This window comes from Phodopus roborovskii, unplaced genomic scaffold (assembly GCF_943737965.1).
Source record: "Phodopus roborovskii unplaced genomic scaffold, PHOROB, whole genome shotgun sequence".
NCBI classification, from domain to species: Eukaryota; Metazoa; Chordata; class Mammalia; order Rodentia; family Cricetidae; genus Phodopus; species Phodopus roborovskii.
In genome coordinates this window covers 14,589,882-14,609,560 of record NW_026126558.1, presented here as the reverse complement: position 1 = coordinate 14,609,560, position 19,679 = coordinate 14,589,882, and the positions used below count along the sequence as shown (strand labels likewise).

Below are 19,679 nucleotides of genomic sequence, written 5' to 3'. Positions count from 1 at the left end.
CTAGGTCTAATTGGTGACCCACAGGCTGAATGAATCTGAGGATAACTATGAATACAGCCAAACACAACTATAGATGACAGCATCATACTGTGATGCCCAAAGATTGAAATGCTAAAAGGTTAGGTCCTGCTTAAGCAGCCTGCATGATCAGCTGGACAAATGGAAAGATTAACAGCATCATAGGTGACTGTAGAGTATGGACATGCAGCTTTATCATTCACAGGCCCCATAACTTTGGGCCAATTCTATTCCATCTCTGAATGCCCATTTTGAGGCTTAAATGGGAAACAAAAATTGCTTTAGAGTAGTATAAGAATTGAACAAAGCCTTGGAGGAACAAAAGGGACCCCAGCTGCTATTACTTTTGCATTATTAGCCATAAGAAGAGCAGAGGTGCTTGAAGCAGGATGTTGTGTCCCTAAGAGGGGAGGAGAGTCAATTAAAACAGGCATGTGCATATCTCCACTTACTGCTACTGCCAGGAGCATGGGTTGTGCTGTTCATTTTATGTCATGTGTCTGCAGGTAGACTGCAAAATCCTTTTTATTGAGAAGTCATCCCATCTCCCACAAATGTTTATTGAGTCCCTGTAATTCCTTGACTGGCTGGAGAAAGGAAGAATGAATGAGCTGCTGATTTTGCATTACCTGGGGAGTGAGAGAAAACAGATTTCCTATAACTGTGAGGGAGAATGCTTAAACATAGAGCACAGATGGTATTTACCTTAAAAAAGTCAGTGAGGTCTTATAGGGTCTTTCAGCATCTCAGTAAGTTGATGGGATGCTAAAGGGCTATAAACAGTTGAATTTGTGCTTTCTAACCATTGTTACTTACATAATACATATTATATTATACTATAATATTATACAACATACTTACACACTATACAGATATTATTAAAAGAATCCTAGTTATTTATTGCTAATTAAGTGTTCTTTTTTAAGTTTCTAAGATTGATCTAAAGTCTGTCTGTCTCTCTACCTATGCATGTGCATGAGGGTGCCCAAGGAAGGAAGAAGAGGAACTCAGTATATACTCTTAACTGCTGAACCATCTCTCCAGCTCCTAAATGTTCTATATTGGGTATTAATTGTATGTGTATGTGTTTATGTATATAATACGAACTGTATAATATATTTAATACAATATATAATTATACGTTATTCTAATTATATAGTGTCATACATGTTACATGCATATATTATTCCTTATATAATACTGATGTTACGTGGTATTATTTAGAATCATCTTGTATGCTGATTTCAGTCAACAGAAGATTTCATGTGCAGCCATAGTCCCCTAATGTTTTAATGATTCTGCCACTTTAGGTCTGTGTTAAGGTACAACACCATGGTGGCAGTACGTGGTAGAACAAAACTACTCACAAAATATCAACCATGAAGAAAAAGAGAGAGAGGAAAGTTCAGAGTTCTGCATCCCCTTGAAAGGCCACCACTACTGACAATGACATGAAAACTTTCAGTAAGCTCCACACTCAAAGTGTTACCACCTCTCAACTATGCTGCCGACTGGGAAATAAGCTTTGAATGCACACACCTTTGGCAGATCTTTAAATTCAAATTAAAGCGGGATTTTTACAGAAGTAGCAACCAAACCAGTGAAAGATCCTTGCAAACGGTCCCTTATCCAAGACAGTGTGCATCCTCAAAAGAGGGGGAAATTCCTACACAAGAAACTGTCAGAAAGAGAAAACAATGTGAAGAGACAGAGCCAGTGGGTCGCCATCTGCAGGTCAAGGGAAGTGACCTGTAGCAAAAATCTCCCTCATAACCTATAGGAGAAATGAACACCTAGTTTTAGGAGCAGTTCTTATCATAAAAGTTACCCAGTGTGTCATGTCACTGTTGTGGCATCCCTCACAGACTGATTTAAATGTAAATCCATTTTCACGGTGGTCATGAGTTGTGTTTTGGGTCAGATGAATGTGATATGGTGTTTGGAGGAATCCACCAGATAGAGACAAATGTCAATAGCATTGAACTAAACAATGGGGGTTTGGGAAATAATTGAATGAATAAATGTCACATTTGCCCGAAGACAGAAGGAAGAAAGGGCTACAGGGATGTTAAAGTTAATCCTAACTTCTTCCATCACTGCCAGGATCTGCTCAAGCCATATTACATCAGAGATGTAACCGAGGCTGACAGGAGGGCAGGGAATCTAAAGGAGTCACTGCAGTGACTGGTGATATTAATTTTCATTTGGAAGACAGAGCCCTCTTTGTCCTATAAAATCTGGCACAAAACATTAAATAAATACAAAAAGTATACTTAGCATAGAGAGCTATGCCCTGTGTAGAGTCCATATTCTGAAATGTTGACCTCCCAGTGAACATGCCATGCCTATTTCAGGCAGCAAGTTAAAATTGCTTAGTTTAAAATGTCAAAATAAATTGACAAAGTAGAATAAAAGAAAATGGATGGAACTGGAGTCAAGAAGCCTGGGTTTGGATCCCAGCCATGCCTCTGGAAAACTGAGAGGCCTGGACCTTCCTGTGGTCCTTCACCTTATCTATGAGACACTGTTTGGGGAGGGGGCATAGCATGATCTTCTAGCTCTAACATTCAGTAAATCTCTCCATCTTGCCTTTAATTGGGACTGGTGATAAGATAACATTTCCATAAATTGACCTGCCAACTTGAATTACCCTCCAACATGAAGGCATGAAAATAAGATGATAGGCAGAAATGACTGTGACCAATGACTGGTAGGAAATTCTCCCTCCTTAAAATGGTAAATGGAGTGATGGCAGTTTCTTTTAATGCATCTTAATTACCAGAAAATTAGGTTTTACTGGAAAGTTTTGGGATGTACATACATAATTTTGTTCAATGTCTTAAATGCTGACCATATTGGTAGAGGAGATACAAATCACCCCCCTCTTAACTGCATTTATAATCCCCCCTCTATCATTTACCATTTAAACCACATGCTGACCTTTTCTTTATTTGACTGGGCATCTTTAGCCCTGGATATAATAAGTCCCCAAGGGGGAGAGATGATTAAGATTAATTGAGCATCTAGTCTGAATCACATTTTGTCCCAGGTCTTCAATCTGGTATAATACTTCATTTAGCCCTTCCCTGTGGGACACCGTCAGTCAGCCATGCATATTTGCTCCATGCAACATGCTGCAGCTTGCTGACCGAGCACTTCATTCTAGCCACAGAGCACACTTCACTCCTGAGGACACACCAAATCTGTCAAGAGATACTCCTACAATGCAGTCCTCCCCCAGTACTAGATGGAAATTAGTTAGACAAGCTCTTGATCATGGAAGTGTCAGAGCCTGAGCTCTGGATGTCTGTGATAGATATGAATTTGATAACACATGAATGTTATCACTTTCAAAGAAAGAGTGGTCAACTCTTTCTTTGGGGGTTTTTGTTTCCCTGAAGTTCCTCAAGTTGTTGACTGAACCATTGGGTTAAATCATCTGGGTTCTCTTTTGGGTCTTTTTGTGTGTAAGGGCTGTGTGTGCAAGTTCCTGCTCATAGATGTATAGAGGTGCATGTGCACATGTGTTCTTTGTAGTGATTCCTGAGGACAACCTCACATGTTCTTCCAGTTTACCAACCACATTTCTTTTGATAAAAGGGTCTCTCAGTGGCCTGGAACATGTTCAGTTGGACAGCCCTAGGGATACTCCTGTTTCCACCTCCCCAGCACTGAGGTTACAAGCATGCTCCAGCATTTTGCTTTTCTTTCTTTTCTCCTCTCTTTTTTCTTTTGAATGTAAAGGATATGTCATCTTGTTGACTCCCCTTTGGGGTAGTAACCCTGTTAGTATCTAAGATCATCTTACAAATAAAACATTTATATTCAAGTGTTTCCTCAGAATCTGTTTCTGAAAGTCAAAAAAAGACATCCTCCAAGATCCCTGTAGCATTACTGCTGAGATGTAGTTTAGTTTAGTGCTGGGGTTATCTGGCTCCTATTGGCTTTATCCCCGCACAAGTGGTTGCCAGCCAAAGCAAGTTTGTCCTTCAGGAGACAATGCTGCAATGCCTAAACATGTCTGGCTGTCACAGTTAAGTTGGAGATGTTCATTACCTCAAGAAGGTAGAGGCCAGGGATGCTGATAAATACCCTACAATTTTATCTGAAAAATGTGGATTCAAACTCAAAAATGTCAACTAAATCAAAGTTGCAAAATTCTGCCTTCTGCCCAGCAATACCGGCTGAGAGTTAAGATGGATTAAGTGTCCATAAGTGTCATGTTTTGTACTATGTTCTTGACCCTTGTTATGTAGCACCTCTCTGAGAATGGTGGAGTTTATGTGATTACTGTATGTTGTTCCCAGGGTCAAGCTGTGGCTCAGCTCTGTTCTACTGTCCCCAATGTGACTGTCTTTGGAACAGCTTCCACTTTCAAGCATGAAGCCATCAAAGATTCTGTGACCCACCTCTTTGACAGAAATGCAGACTACGTGCAAGAAGTAAAAAGGTAAGGGGTGGCTCTGCAGATCATCAGGCTGGCTCCTTCTCTTTGCTTGAAGATCATTAATATTCATTTAGAAGATAGCTAACTGTGGGGTTAGAAAGAGGGTGATTAAGATCATTTACTGCTCTTGCTGAAGATCACCATTCAGTTTCCTGCACCTCATGGAAACTCACAACGGTCTGTAACTCTAATTCAGGGATCTGATGCGCTCTTCTTTCTTTTTTGGGCAATGCACTCGCATGCTACACATACATACTTTCAGATGAAACACTTGTACACATGAAACAGAAGTAAATCTTTAAAAGATGACTGACAGTGATGATAGCAAACATATATTGGAGGCTCAGTATTACTTCTGAGGTTGATGCTTCACGTGTGTTAACACATCAAATACTCTCAGCCTCCCTGCTATTATCCCCAAGGAAGAAGGAAATCCTAAAACTTGTAGAATTGATGTGTTAATGATATGCTAACTGCCACTACACTGTCTTGACACATGCAAGTCTAATTCTCATTCATTCACACAGAAAGCTCAAAGTAGAAGCTCATCTGTAAGGGGATTCTGGTACCCAGGCTCTTTATATTTTGGTTCCATCATCATCCTGAGTCTCTTTTCCTTTGGTTCTAGCTAGAAGATGGGAAAATAGTAATAGACCATGCATGGGAGTTTTTTAATTGATTATTTCTGGGATAAATATACATATGCTGCTGTGGTGACATCTTTCTTGCACAAATAAAAATTAAGAACTCCATTTACATGCTGCCCAAATTTGATGTGACTGTTTGAGAGCAGACTGAAAACCACCACCTAGTTACACAAGCAGGCAGACCCAGCCTTCATGGAATGGTGACCATCAGAGCCTCAGTTCATATCAGTCTCTCTGGCTTGTGAACCTGTGTTTTCACTATAGAGAAAGTAACTTTCTAAACAGTAGAACTCCATAGTTAGCTGTAGGAAGAAAAGAGCCTGGAAGAGGATGTCTTAGAGATAGAGGTAACTGGCTGCATACTGAGCAAGTGAGTCCAAAGGTACAAGTGTCAGGAAAACAGCAATAAAACTCCAACAGGGTGTAAGTTCAGGGATATCTGACTAATTATAGTTTGCCTGTGATCCAGAAGCTATTGATCATGGCTGTGTGTGTCCACACAGGGAATCCCCCGGAGAACCCAGGTGCTAACACAGCTGTAGATGGTGTATGGTGCGTGCGTGCGTGCGTGCGTGTGTGTGTGTGTGTGTGTGTGTGTGTGTGTGTGTGTGTGTGTGTGTTTGTGTTTCACTTGGCTGCTGCCCAGGGTCAACTCAGTCTCAGCATTTTCGACTGAGAACTGCTGGAGGAACCAGCGGTGGTCAGGAACTGTTATTCTCTCTTCACAGCCTAACACTAAATTATAAAGCCCCAGTGTAATTAGTCACTCAGTCAGAGCCAGGAAAAAGGGATATTTTTTTTTCAAGTGACAAATGGTAAAAGGGACAAAGCTGGCTGTTCAAGCAGAAATTTGGACAAGATTTGGGTTTTATTAAATGGAGCATTTTTTTTAGAAAGGAAGTTTTTCTTTTTTAAATTTTTAAAATTTGTCAGACTGGAGCTCATTCATTAAAGTTCTTGTTATGCAATTGTGAGGACCCGAATTCAATCCTCCAAACCCAGGAAAAGAGCCAGAAGCAATAGCACATACATGTAAATCCAACACCAGGGAGGTAGAGACATGAGAATCCCTGGGGCTTGATGGCCAGCCTGCTTAGCCAAATATATCTCATGGCTTAATGAGAGGCCCAGTCTCAAACTAAGGTAAAGTTAGACATGGTGGCGCATACCTTTAATGTCAGAACTTGGGAGGCAGGGGCCGGCTCTGAGTTCAAGGTTAGCCTGGCGTAGGTAGTGAGTTCTAGTCTAGCCAGGGCTACAATAGAAAGACCTTGTGTAAAACTTAAGGTGTAGAGTGACTGAAGAAGATATTCAGTGTCAACCTCTGGCTTCTACACCCACACCTACACACACACACACACACACACACACACACACGATATAATGAAAGTATATCCCAATATTTCCAATAGGACATAAAAGGGGAACTTTTATCGAGCTAAATATTAGAAGTCTCAGAGATGAAAACATGACAGGTAATTTTTAAAAAATTTGCCCAGTCCACCTACTTTTTTACTTGAGTTTCTCAAGCTTTGGTCTGAAATATGAACTATAATTGTTCCTGCAATAATCTTTTCTTTAGACTCCTTAACTGGTATTTTTTGCATTCATATACCTACACTGGGGGTCTGAGGTGGGATTGGATCTGTGCCAAAGAGGTAGAGCTAGCAACAACCAATCAGAAAGACTCTGTACTTATGGAGTTTGGAGAGGAGACAGGAAAGGGAAAACAGAAAGAAAAGAAACTATTCAAAGAATACATTAGTTTACACTTTGCACACACACACTGGTGGAGAAAAGCAGGTTGCTAGTGGGAAACTCAGGCAGGACAATTATCTGAGAAAGAATTTTGGCCAAGAGTTGAAAGATGAGAAGTTGGCCGGGGGAAAGTATGTTGGATTAGGGAACAGCATTTTCTGAGGTGCTATGAAAACTCTGGGTTCTGAAAGGAGATAAATGTAGCTGGTTATGGAGAGCAATAAAAACAGAAAATCAGGACACCTCAGCTGTCCTCAACAAATGGCCAGGGGACTCCTGCCTGCTCCATTTCCCACACAGTGGCTCCAAATCCTCATCCCCACCCTCCTCTGGCTCCACTCAGAGCCAGAATCAGTGATTTCTACTATCAGCAAAGTTGAAGGAGGAGCATATTGGACCCATCTCATTGCCACCTGCCTTTAGAGGTGGCTTCCAATAGCTCATTTTAAAGAGAGACCAAGTGGATATGGGAAATGGCTAAGGAGCTGTGACTGTGAATAGAGCTTCTGCCCAGAAATCCTATCCTTGGGAAACAGTGCAGAGCAAGCTCAGAGTCAAAGGCACAAAGCTACTGAGTCGAGCTCTGCTTTGGCATGGTTGTCAGTGCTCAGCATATGTCAAGAGTGACTTATAGTAGGCCTGTCTGTACCAGCAGTAAGCAGACACAGCCTCTACTGTCAACAGAAGGCAAATGGTGCAGGGATTTTTGCTACACCACATGTATGTGTTATGCATCCCCTAAAAATGGCAATTATGAAGGCTGAGTCACATAAAGAAAACATGCCTGTGATAGAATTTAAAGGAAGAAAAGAGAATGCCAGATTCCATCAATACTGTGATCACTACTTGATTTAGATTCTCTGTTCAGGGGCTGTCAAATGAAAGAGAAAACATTCGGTCACATATATTTGGGAAAGCAGAGTCTTTTCTTGATATTTTCTGTATAGACATGGTTACAATAATCTATGTACAGTGAACTACAAAAATACAACAAAACAAAATTTCTTGCAATAAAAACTCACACAGACCAGCCAATTGAAGGGCCTCTTTGGAATTCACGCAAAACCAGGAAAGAAATTAGAGGGGAAAAAAACATTTATTTTTTAATGTATATGTTTTTGTATATATGTGTCCATGTATGTTTTTGTATGTGCAGGTGTGATCACACATGTGTGCACATGTGTGTAGAGGTCAGAGGACAGTCTTCACAAATATTGATACTTATCTTCAAGACTGGCTCTATTATTGGTCTGGAACTCACCATGGACTGACTGGTTAGTCAGTGAGCCCCAGGCTCTGTCTCCCAGATGCTGGAAATACCAGCTTGCTTACCACACCCAGCATTTTTGTTTGGATTTTAGGGAGCCTAACTCAGTTTCCTGTGCTAGTGAGGAATGAACTTTAACAGCTGAGCCATTTCCAGAGCTTGATGAAAAACAAAACAACTCTGATGTAGACTTTGTCTTTGCATTGGTTTTCTTATCTATGTGTAAAAGGAGATGACAGTGGGTGGAAATGGGCCAAACAGTTAGAAAACTTGAGTGCTGTGCACCTGATCCAAAGGCCTTCAAGAATAGAGAGAAAATTTCATGAAGAAGGGCAAAATAGCCCCCATGACCCTCTGGAAGGGTGGAAAGCATTTCAGCGGGAGGGAATATGGGAACAAATCTCAGAGGAGCGAGGACAGAATAGGGCAGGCAAGAGCAGCCATGCTCAGTCAGCCTCTGCTCACTTAGATGACCACTTCACAAGCATCTTGTACAAATGCCCTCCACTTCACAGATGAGAATACCAAAGCTCAGATCCAGATTTACCCTCCCAATGTGTGTGCTCAGTTTTCCCCAACTCTTTTTGGTTTACAAGATGACCTGAGGAAATATTGAGCTAGAAGAATGCATCCATCATCTTGAGTAATTTCACTGGTATGGACTTTGGTTTCTCTGAGGTGGACTGCCACGACTCATTGAACTGCACTGCACATTTTAAATCTGTCCTATTTATGCCATCAACTATAGCTCAATAAGGTTGCCTTCAAAATCAAACAGTTGGTGAAAATGGTGCACAATACTGTTTAAGACTTATGTTCATGCATTCATGTTTTATTACTTTTTATTGATGCCTTAAAATATGTTATGCCAGCACAATGGTGACCAAGCAACACATATCCCTTTTTCCTAAAATGTCCAAACTACTAGTCACAATTAATGTGATAAGCAATTGCATCAGCAACAAATAGAGACAGCCAGGGCATTTGGGAACACACAGAAGTGATATTTGACTGAAAGCCCAAAGCACACATGGGAGCTCATTTCCAGGCCTTTGCAAATTTGTTGATGTGGACATTGTCCTTATTTCTTTAGGGAGAAGCCAAGGTACAGAAGGTTTAAATAGTGTTTACATATTTACATCCACTGGGACTTGCCATATATGGCCTACTTCCAGAGTTTCATCTGTGCCCATACTCCCTAAGGCAATAGGGATGGCTCACCCCTGTGTCAGTGAGGGAACCAAGCCATCCAGCTTGAAGGCTGTGACCATGTGAGATGCTGAGATGGCAAGAACAGGCTACATCAGGGTTGTTCAGTCTCAGCACTGTGTACACTTGGAGTCGTTCTGTATTTGGATGCTATCCCATGCAATGGTATGTATTAGATCTAGTTAGCAGCTACCTGCCACATCCCCCAAATCGTGACAATGTGAAATCTCTCTGGTCATCACCCAAGGTGGGGGGGGGTGGCTGTGAGCAAACAGCTCCCAGTTAAGCAACCTTGGAATATATAATTGTTGAGATGGTAGACATGATAATTTCTTTGCTCATTCTGATTTGTGTGCATGTATCAAAATATTACACTGTAACTTATAAATAAATGCAGTTATTGCATGTGGAAGTTTTTATTACATGTATTTATTTATTATTTATTCATTAGTGGAGGGACCTGTGCCACAGTCTATGTGTGGATGGGAGAGGACAGCTAGTGGAGGAAGTCAGTTCTCTCTTCCAACCATGTGACTCTCTGTGCCCAAACCCAGGTAGTCGGGCCTGATGATTGGCACATTTCCCTGTCTCTCCAACCTGAAAATGTAAAATTTTTAAACAGAACTTCTCAGTTATATAGATGAAGCTCTTGAAAGTCCTTGATTGAGTTAAAATTGGATTATGTTGAAAATCTAGAATCCTTTGCAGATCCAAGGCAGTTAAGAGCTATTATGTGAGATGAGTCTAAGAGACAGTCTGGCCACAATGGGCAGGATAAGTGAGAAATGGGACTCAGGGGCCAGGAATAAGCAGATTCCAAACAAACAAATAAAACAATTGAGGCGTTAGCTCCATCCAGCATGTGCTTATCTGGATGAGCATGAACATCTGAGTTTGGTCCCAAGAACATACATTAAAAAGCTGGGCATACTGGCTCATGCTTGTAATCCCAGTGATACTGAGAAGGAAACAGAATTCCTAGGGCTTATAGCCAGTCAAACTAAGCTGTTTGGCAAGGTCCAGGCCAGTGATAAGCCCCCCCCTCTCAAAATTCAAAATGGACGGTGTCTGAGGAATGACACCCCGGGTTAACCTGTGGCCTTCACCCATGCCTGTGCCCATAAGAGGAAAATAGAAAGAAAAGAAAAATAGACACGGTGACCAGTGACAATGGGGGAAAACATAAGAGGAAAGGAAACTTTCCCTTCAGCTGCTGTTGTCTTGGGAGCTGCCAGGATATCCTTTAGCATGACTGTGAAGCCTCCAGCAATTACAGGGAGTAGACCTGGATTACAACCACTTGCTGGATGACCACTGAGAGCTGGCTCTAGAAGCTGAACAAAAGCCACACTAAGGAGCACCAGACCCAGAGAAAGGAACCCAGATCCCATTGGAGGACTACTGCTTGGTCATGTAACTTCAGTCTACAGACCCCGGTTAAGGGTGAAGCCAAAAAGTGTGAGTTGAGAAAAAGCAGATTGTCCCTCTTGCCTTCTGTAGCCTCAGTGCCTAGCAAAGTGCCCAACCCATAGTAGGTGCATGCCGAACCACTGGTGGGAATTATTGAGAATCAAATTGCTGGCAGAGAATAGGGATGTAGATCCAGAGGTGACTTATAGAAGAGATATTACTAAGTACATGAGGGAACTACCATTACGTGAACATTTCCTGAGAAGCCTACTGTGCATCCGCATGTATGACTGTCACACTGAGAGAAGCCTACTGCAAGATTCTTGCTTGCTGTTTACCAGACACCATGCCTGGAAACTTAACAGAAGCCTAAAGTGTGTACCTGGCACTATGGCTATCCCTGTAGAAGGTGCTTCTTCCCAGGCACTATGCCCAACACTCTGGAAAGTCTACTGGATGCTAGGCACTGTGCCATGTCTCAGGGACAAGCCCACCATGAGCCAGCCATTCTGTGAGAAACATACTGTGTAACAGCCATACTGGAAGTTAAGGCACAGGCAAGTTCTCAAGTCACAGAGAATCTAGAAAAAGAAAGCTCCGCAGAGAGTCAAGGAAACAGTGAGAAAAGATGCACTTCCTGGCAAGGTTGAATGCTTCGTATACCAGTAATGGCTCTCAGGGAGACTCACCCCACCCAGAGAAATTCTTCCCTCCTCTGTATGTGTAGAAAGCAAAATGCCAGCATGCACCACTGGGGAATGAGGGGAGGGGACAAAGGAAGAATGAACTGTGAGGTCTTGGGTCAGCAATTCTAAACTATCTTGCTTTTGATTTGTCCCAGAGTCCCTGAGCTAGGATTGCTGGTATCTTAACTCATGGAAACTTGTGACAGCATCAGAAAACAAGCAGAGAAACTACATCCTTGGCCCTCAGCCCATCTCTGCTGCTGCATAATTGTGTACACACAGTGTGACACCCATAGAAATGGAGATATTTGAGATGAGGATGGGCCTTGGGCTTCTCAGAGATGACTGGCTCTGCTAGCAGTGGTCCTGATAATGTCATAAAAAAGGACAGCCAAGAAGCATGACAGTGGCCAAGGCCATCCTAAAAATGCTTCTGGATTTTATTTTGGTAAAACAGAGTCACATGTAAAGTTAGCTATCTGCAAACTTGCTACACAGTCATGGATGACCTTGAACTTCCGATCCTCTTGCCTTCACATTTCTACTAGAACTAAAGGTGTGTACCACCACACCTGTTGTATGTGGTGATGGGGATCAAAGCCAAGGCTTTGTGCATGTTAAGACATGTTCTGTCAGCTGAGTAACGTCTCTGGATCTGAACCTGGAATATTTTCACTAGAGCTGAGACCAGTTTCCTTTGGGTAGGTTCCATTCCACAGCACTCATTTGTTTCATACCAATGATAGAGTGAAATGGTTGTTGTCTTTAATTGTGAAACTCTTCCCTGAAGGAGTGTCTCTATCCTCAAGAAGAGCAATGTAGAGGAATACTCATTCACCAATATAGGTAAAAGACTAAAGGAACAAATCCTATCCATGTCTGGTTGGTAAACCAAGAGTTTATCTTGGGAGGAAGGTATTTACTTACAGGTGCTTTGGCAAGGTATTTTTTCCAAAACATGGTAAATTATTCAGGCATCCATATCATCAAAAATGTCCACCCCACCATACATGACAAATTTTGGAACTCTGGAGTTCCCACCCCAGTTAATATCTAGTCTCCTGAATACTTTAGTACCCCAAAGACAATGTCTCAGGAGGAAAGGAGAAGCTAGAATCTCAGGCAAGGGGCTAGCCAAACTTATTCCTTGTGTGAGGGAAGATTAATGGGCTCAGTTGTGTGTGGTTCCCTGCTCTGAATTCAATATGGCAACAGCTACATTATCCCCAGAGGATGGGGTTCTACTGCATACCAGATTAAACTGTTGAGCAGAAATGTCCAAGCACCAGCATCCTAGATCCCAGAAATGTCATTTGCCTCTACTAAGTTTCTTTCCTCCCCCCAACTCTTCACATAAATATTGATTTTCAAAAATATGCAATGGCAACCAGAGGGAAATATGTGGCTTCTTTGACTCTAACAAAAGTATAAGCCCTGTCTCATAAGGTTTAGCTACAGAGGAGCCCAGAGAGAGTTGTGAGGGAAGACAGGTGTCTGAGTACACAGGAGACCTGGTCTCTTTCTAGCTTGGAGGCCATTGGAGTAGGTCCTGACTTGGTTCAGTCCCTTCAGGAAGCCTAAAGGAGAAATGGTAGTCACTCTGAAGATGGCCACAGTTTGTTCTGGAAAACCCAACTCTGCTTCTGGAAACCCCAACTGGCTTTTGAATGCGACACATCAAACCATAGTCATCCTTCCTGCTCTCTAAAGGGTCTCTGGGATATGTCCCTTGATCTGACTAAACCCCATTTTCTTACTTCACCAAATGAGAGTAACAATGGTCTAGAGTCACAGGGGTGGCTTGAGGTACAAATGGGGTTGGTTTGACATTCCTCAGTCTGGGGCATAGTAAATGCTCATGAGTATATCATACTCCTAGAATGGTTAAAAGCATCCAGCTTCCTCTCTCATGGCTGCTAATAACCCCATCCACCCTGACTATGCCTTGAGTTGATGACTGAACTGAGGAACACACGACCTATGTGTCTGTGTTTGTACTAACTAGTACTGAGCTGTTTCTTAACACTACAGCTCTGTGATATAATATGAAACCAGGTGTGGTACTGCCTCCAGCATAGTTTTCTTTTGTTGATGGCTACTTCAGCTGCCCAAGAGTCTTTGTTCTCCCATATAAGTTTTAAGACTTTTTTTTTCTGTTTCTGTGAGAAATTTCATTGAGATGTTGATTGGGATTGCACTGAATTTATAGGTTGCCAGTATGCTAAATGGAGAAAAACTCTGTTTATGATTCATGAGCATGGATGGCTGCTCCATTTTCTAGTGCCTTCTCCATTTCTTTCCTTGGTATTTTAAGCTTTTCATTGTGGAGGCCCTTCATTTACTTGGCTACAATTTCTCCGAGTTATTTTGGAGACTGTTTTGAATGAGATTGTTTCCCTAATTTCTTTTTCATATGTTTATCAATAGTATATATAAAGGCCACTGGTTTTTAGATATTGACTTTGTGCCCTGTCACTTTGCTGAAAGTGTTTATAAGGGCTAACAGCTTTCTGATAGAGTCTTTGAGGTTCCCTATGTATAAAATCATATCATCTGCAAGTAAGGATACTTTGACTTCTTCTTACTTATATCTTTTTTTATTTTCTCCTCTTGTCATATTGCTCTAGTTAAGTCTTTAAACACTATACTAAAATAGAATGTGAACAGTATACACCCCTAACTTAGTACTAATCTTAGATTGCTTTGAGGTTTTCCTCCATTTAGCATGATACTGGCAATAGATTTGTCATAGACCACTGTTATTACATTAAGGTACATTTCTGTCATCCCTGTTCTCCAAAATTTTTAATTTGGATTTTGTCAAAGGCATTTTATACATCTACTAAGATGATCCTAGGGGTTATTTCTGTGATGAATTACACTTATTTATTTGTGTGTGTTGAAGCATTTCTTGGATAAAGCCAACTTGGTCATGATGCATGATCTCTTTGATGTGCTTATAGATTGGTTTGCAAGTAGTTTATTGTGAAATTTGTAGCTATGTTAATTAGGAAGATTAGTTCATGATTTTCTTTTTTGCTTCTCTCTATCTGGTTTTTGAAAATGGAATTATGAAATAAATAGGTAAATGAATGAAACTGGAATAAAACAGACTGAGTAAGGTAACACAGGCACAGAAAGATGAATGCCATGTCCTTCCATGTTTGGACCCCAGCAGCAAACCTTTAACTTGAACTATTTGGAATATGGAGGCTGGTTTTCTGACTCACTTCAGTACCTTGGACAGCACCCTACTTGTCAACCATATTCCTTTAAAAATGATTGATGGCTGAGAGATTGGCAGACTGGACTGTGGGAAGTCTAGGCCAAATATCTTTTTCCTCATTGCATTCTCCTAACAAAGAAACTCATTCACTCTTCATTACAAAGGAGAGAGCTAAGATTTGGAGAATTTGAGTGAGCATCGGTAGAAAAGCTCAAACCTTCTGACTAGTTTCTTCTTCATTATTCTTCTCCAGACTTGTTCTTTGGAGAAGTGTTTTGCTGCCCCTAACTTTGTGAAATACTTGTATAGATGGTGCCTGACTCATAGTGGTTTGGTCCAGGACTTTTTTAAACGCAGTTGACATTCATAGACATTATATTTCAGATACTGATTTTGAGTTCATCCTTGACTACCGATGTGGCTTATAATATTCTCCTGTGATGATGCTAGAGGTATATATAGTGCTAAGACAGCTATGTAAACATGGGGGTAAACCATTGGCATGTTACAGTGTACTGCACTGCTTAGCTATGTCAGGTACTAGGTTAGATAAATTCAACAAAATTTAATGAGATATTTTCAGTTTACAAAGGAATTATTGAAGGCATCTGCAGGAAGTTGGGGATTATAGTAGTTAGACAGATGGTCCTAGAGTGTTAACTCTTTGTATTCTGAACACCAAATGATGTGACATGAAAAGGAAAGACTCAAGAGTTTGGTTCTTGACAGGTTGCCTCATTTTGTTTTGTCTCTTTCTATGCAGGATCTCTGCTGAAGGTGTGGATATTGTGTTGGACTGCCTGTGTGGGGACAACACTGGCAAGGGACTCAGTCTCCTCAAACCTCTGGGGACCTACATTTTATATGGTGAGTTCATGCACAATGAGCTAAGATCAACACCACCACAAAGTACCTCACTATGCTTACCACAGTCTTCAAGGTGAAAGGTGTTAATACACTGAGTAAAGGACAAACATGGGGGGTGTCTAGTTTTCATAGTAAATTTATTATGTTGATACTGTTGTCATATATTATAAAACTAACTTATTTGCCTACTGCCCTATCCCATACACTGTCATTTTTTAAAAATGTTTTGTTTGAATGGCCCTGGTTGTCCTTGCACTCATAACCCCACTGCCTTGGCCTTTTCAGTGACAGGATTACAAGTGTGAGTCACCCTGCCGGCCACATCTACTGTGAACTTGAGCGTACAGGAAAGTTATGAAAATTAGAAGCAAATTTTCTCCAGCAAACTTAAACTTTAGTGCTGGACCTTCTTGTCTTCATATACATACATACATACATACATACATACATACATACATACATACACACACACACACTAGTTTAAGATTGGTCTCCACAAATTCTGAACGGTGTTTAGAAAGCCAGAGTCCATCTTTCAAATAAGAATATTGGGGTATCTGATATTTGAGATTCCTAAAATCTCTGTGCCCTGTTCTTGCACTAGAAAATGAGCCTTAATTCTGAATATTTCAGAAGGAATAAAAGAAGTAAATTCTCTTTATAAAAGAGATATTTGAGGGTTATAAATATCTTCTCATCATAAGATCGTTATTACAAAAGAATTGACCTCACCAAGCAGGTGAACAATATTCCTTTGCTGACATTTTCTGGTCATTTCTATCCTGGCCACATATTTCCAAAGAAGTAAATAATTGATTAATATTATTGATGGGAAAACCTACAAGGATCAATACCATTATAAGAACATCGGATGTGACTAACAGAAAGCAGACAATTTATTCATCCTTCCTTCTCATTAGCCAGGAGTTATATTTTTGCCTCAATTCCATCATATCATTTTGGTGAACTTCAACTTGATTATCTTACAATTATCCAAGCCATTACATTGATCACTTGGTTACTATGTCATGCAAGCCTGGCATTATCCCTGGGACTCATCACCCCATTAAAGATAAAGGAATTGTTAACTGATTGGGAAAGAGTTTAGCCAGACCAAATAGTTAATTCTAAAATATGCAATGTTTTAAAGTAAATGACTGTTTTCTAAGAAAAATTACAATTTCAAGTGGGGAAAGTCTTTGGAGAGGGGCCAGTGCATCAGGGTGTTCTCTCTATTGTCAAGAGTTTGTTCTTCCCACCCATCCTCCTGCAAAGGGGTCATTTCTCTCTGAGCACCTCAGCTTATCTTTCCTAACTCCACCTCCATCTGGCATCTGAGTGTCAACACATAATTTCCAATATTCTTTTATCTAAAGTTTTGGGTTTTGTTTGTTTTTTAACTTCTCTGCCAAGAACTTTTTGGGGCTGACAAATAACCCTTGAACTATTTTCTCCTCTACCTTTCCTATATCTCATTATTTTGTATCCATTCAAGTTTTCCTCCTACCCTTCATTACCTAGCCATGTCAGAGCCCCTCATTCAAATCAAATTTGAATCTATGCACTGCCTTACTACAGAAGTTCACTTCTTATTTTCAATAAACAGAACTAAAATGTTTCATATTATTAAAACATTGAACTAATGAATCACCTTTTGCTACATGCCTGGTGTTCTAAAAGAATGAAACAGCCACCATGAGAAATCTCCCTTCCTCTGAGATTTGATGACACCTACCCAAATGTTCCACTTTGTGCCCCACCCCAACACCTCTTTTTCCAATACTGAAACATAAGCTTTTGCCATTTGTGCACAGATACAACACGTGCCACTCTTCTTCCATAAGAAGATATCTTGATTTTTATGAACAATTGCTTGACTTGGGAATCTTCCATTTGCAGGTTCATCCAACATGGTTACTGGAGAGACCAAGAGTTTCTTTAGTTTTGCAAAGTCAGTAAGTATCTGTGCCTTTCTGCTAGCTGATGGTTAACATTCATTTGCATGCTGTGAGCTTCATCTAAAAACATTGGTCACCCCCCCCCCATCCATTTACAACCTCTTTCCTCCTCTCTCCTGTTCTCCTGGGGCAGAAAGGACTTTTCCTGTCTCCTCTTCTAGTCTGTCTTCTCTCTGTGCCTCTTTTCTCTTTCCTTCCCCCTTCCCTCCCCTTTCTAATAAAACTTCTCTCTTTAAAAAAAATTAAATAAATAAAACATTGGTCACCAGGCAGTGGTGATCCACACATTTAATCCCAGTACTCAGGAGGTGGAGGCAGACAGATCTCTGAATTCAAGGTAAGCCTGATCCACAGAGTCAGTTCCAGGACAGCCAGGGCTACACAGAGAAACCCTCTCTCAGTAAAAGCAAAGACAAAAAACAAAACAACAAAAAGGACATTGGTCAATTGGTTGATTGCTGGCCTGTCATCTGCATTGTGCATTTCTAATAAATCCCATGCCCATTCCCTGCTAACTGCATATAGCCAGGATGAGGACTTGTAAGTTGGTAAAATTTTGAAAAGCTTCCTTTTAATTTCAGTAGAGATTGGTCCAGCCATCTGTTAAAAGTGAACTTAGAGTTACTGCACTGTAATTGTTCTCTATAGTAGACAGTCTTTTCTTTTGACAATTTTCTGGCCAGGTTTCTGGGGGCACAGCAGATTTCTGTATCCCTATTTTACTGTGTTGGAGATGGGAATGGGAATTTCCTAACTTTAGTAATTTCTGAGTGTATGATGACTGTTTGCCATTGAGGGTTGCTTTCCCTCGCTGCACCTGCTTAGGTGGATATTTCCATACAGAGCTATCTATATATGTTAGAATTCAGCTGATTTGGGGTTGTGCTTTTGTTGCTTCACCCACTAGAGCAAGGGATTGCTAGTTCTCACAAGTGTTCAGCTTTTGTCCTCATGCTCCTAGTCTCAGGTGCATCCAATTCACCAGATCAGATAAATGCTGCAAGAATTTCTTCCCTGGGGAGATGTAAATGACATCCCAACATAAGGTTCTGACAACAAACCAAAGTATGCTTCCACCAGCATTCACCCCAAGGATCCACTAAGATTATTGCCCTTACAAATGGAACAAGGGTGAGTAGTTAATGGCAGGAGTGTAGGTAACCCTAAAGCAGCTGCACTGGAAAATTAATAATGAGCTAGATGATGGCTTTACTATAGCCACATAGATGGAACCCCTTCCTTTAACCTTCCCAAAATTATGCTTTTCTAGTACCTCCTGAGACAGCTAGACCACATGCAATTAGGGCAAAATTGTGTTACAAATGGCTTGTAGTCTGCAATTTCAGCTGATGATCCAATGATCCTCTCTACCCTCTCCGTCTCTGAGAGAATGTCAATAGTCAGCAAACCTGATGAAAATGGTAGCTGTTTATCTCAGATGAGTATGTTTAATAGCAATAAGCATCACTCACTACACAGGCATTTCTTGAGCTTCTGCTGTGGGTAGAATTCCAAGACATCGAAGGTATCATAGTGGATGGGACAGAGGTGTTCAGGATCCTTGTGACTCTTACATTCTATTAAGGAGATATACCCAACGATAAGAAAACGTGTCAATAACCTGACTGTGAATGTCTATCCCAACCTCCAATGAGAATATAAACAGGATTCTGGAAGAAGGCAGGATGAGGTAGAGGCATTGTGAATAGGGTGGCAACAGCCAGGAAAAGGACATTAGATTTCATTCTCCACATATCATGATGGAGTTTTATTGATTACATTTTGGAAAGGTTTTCCCATCTCAGTTAGCCTAGTCTAGAAATTCCCCCACAGACATACCCAAAGATTTAACTCCAAGATGATTTTGGAGGCTGTCAAGTTGACAATCAATATTAAATATGCCAAGACTATTTATACTGACTGTCCAAATTTTATCCTCGAACATCTGCTGAATTGGGAATGGCAGTATCCCTTCTGTATGTGAGATCAGTATTTAAAGGACTCTTTTTCTTTCTTTCTTTCTTTCTTTTTTTTTTAACTTTGTTTGCACGTGGGACTTTAATAAATGAAGGTCAGGAATCATTTGAACTTCAGTGCCTGTAGGAACAAGGATAGAGCCTCCCAAAGAATGCTATCTACTGTCCATCCCTGGAGACAGAGTGTATCATTCACAACTGTTTTGTTGC

At 40.8% G+C, this 19,679-nt stretch overlaps 1 protein-coding gene across 1 annotated transcript in view; it reads left to right on the top strand.

The window, feature by feature from the left end:
- Vat1l (vesicle amine transport 1 like) overlaps positions 1–19,679 on the top strand; it is a 163,914-nt gene that overhangs the window by 66,307 nt on the left and 77,928 nt on the right. The window contains exons 4-6 of the mRNA XM_051201520.1: positions 4,326–4,468; positions 15,432–15,535; positions 17,435–17,490. Coding sequence (XP_051057477.1) covers positions 4,326–4,468; positions 15,432–15,535; positions 17,435–17,490 — 303 coding nt within the window. The remainder of the gene's footprint in view (positions 1–4,325; positions 4,469–15,431; positions 15,536–17,434; positions 17,491–19,679) is intronic.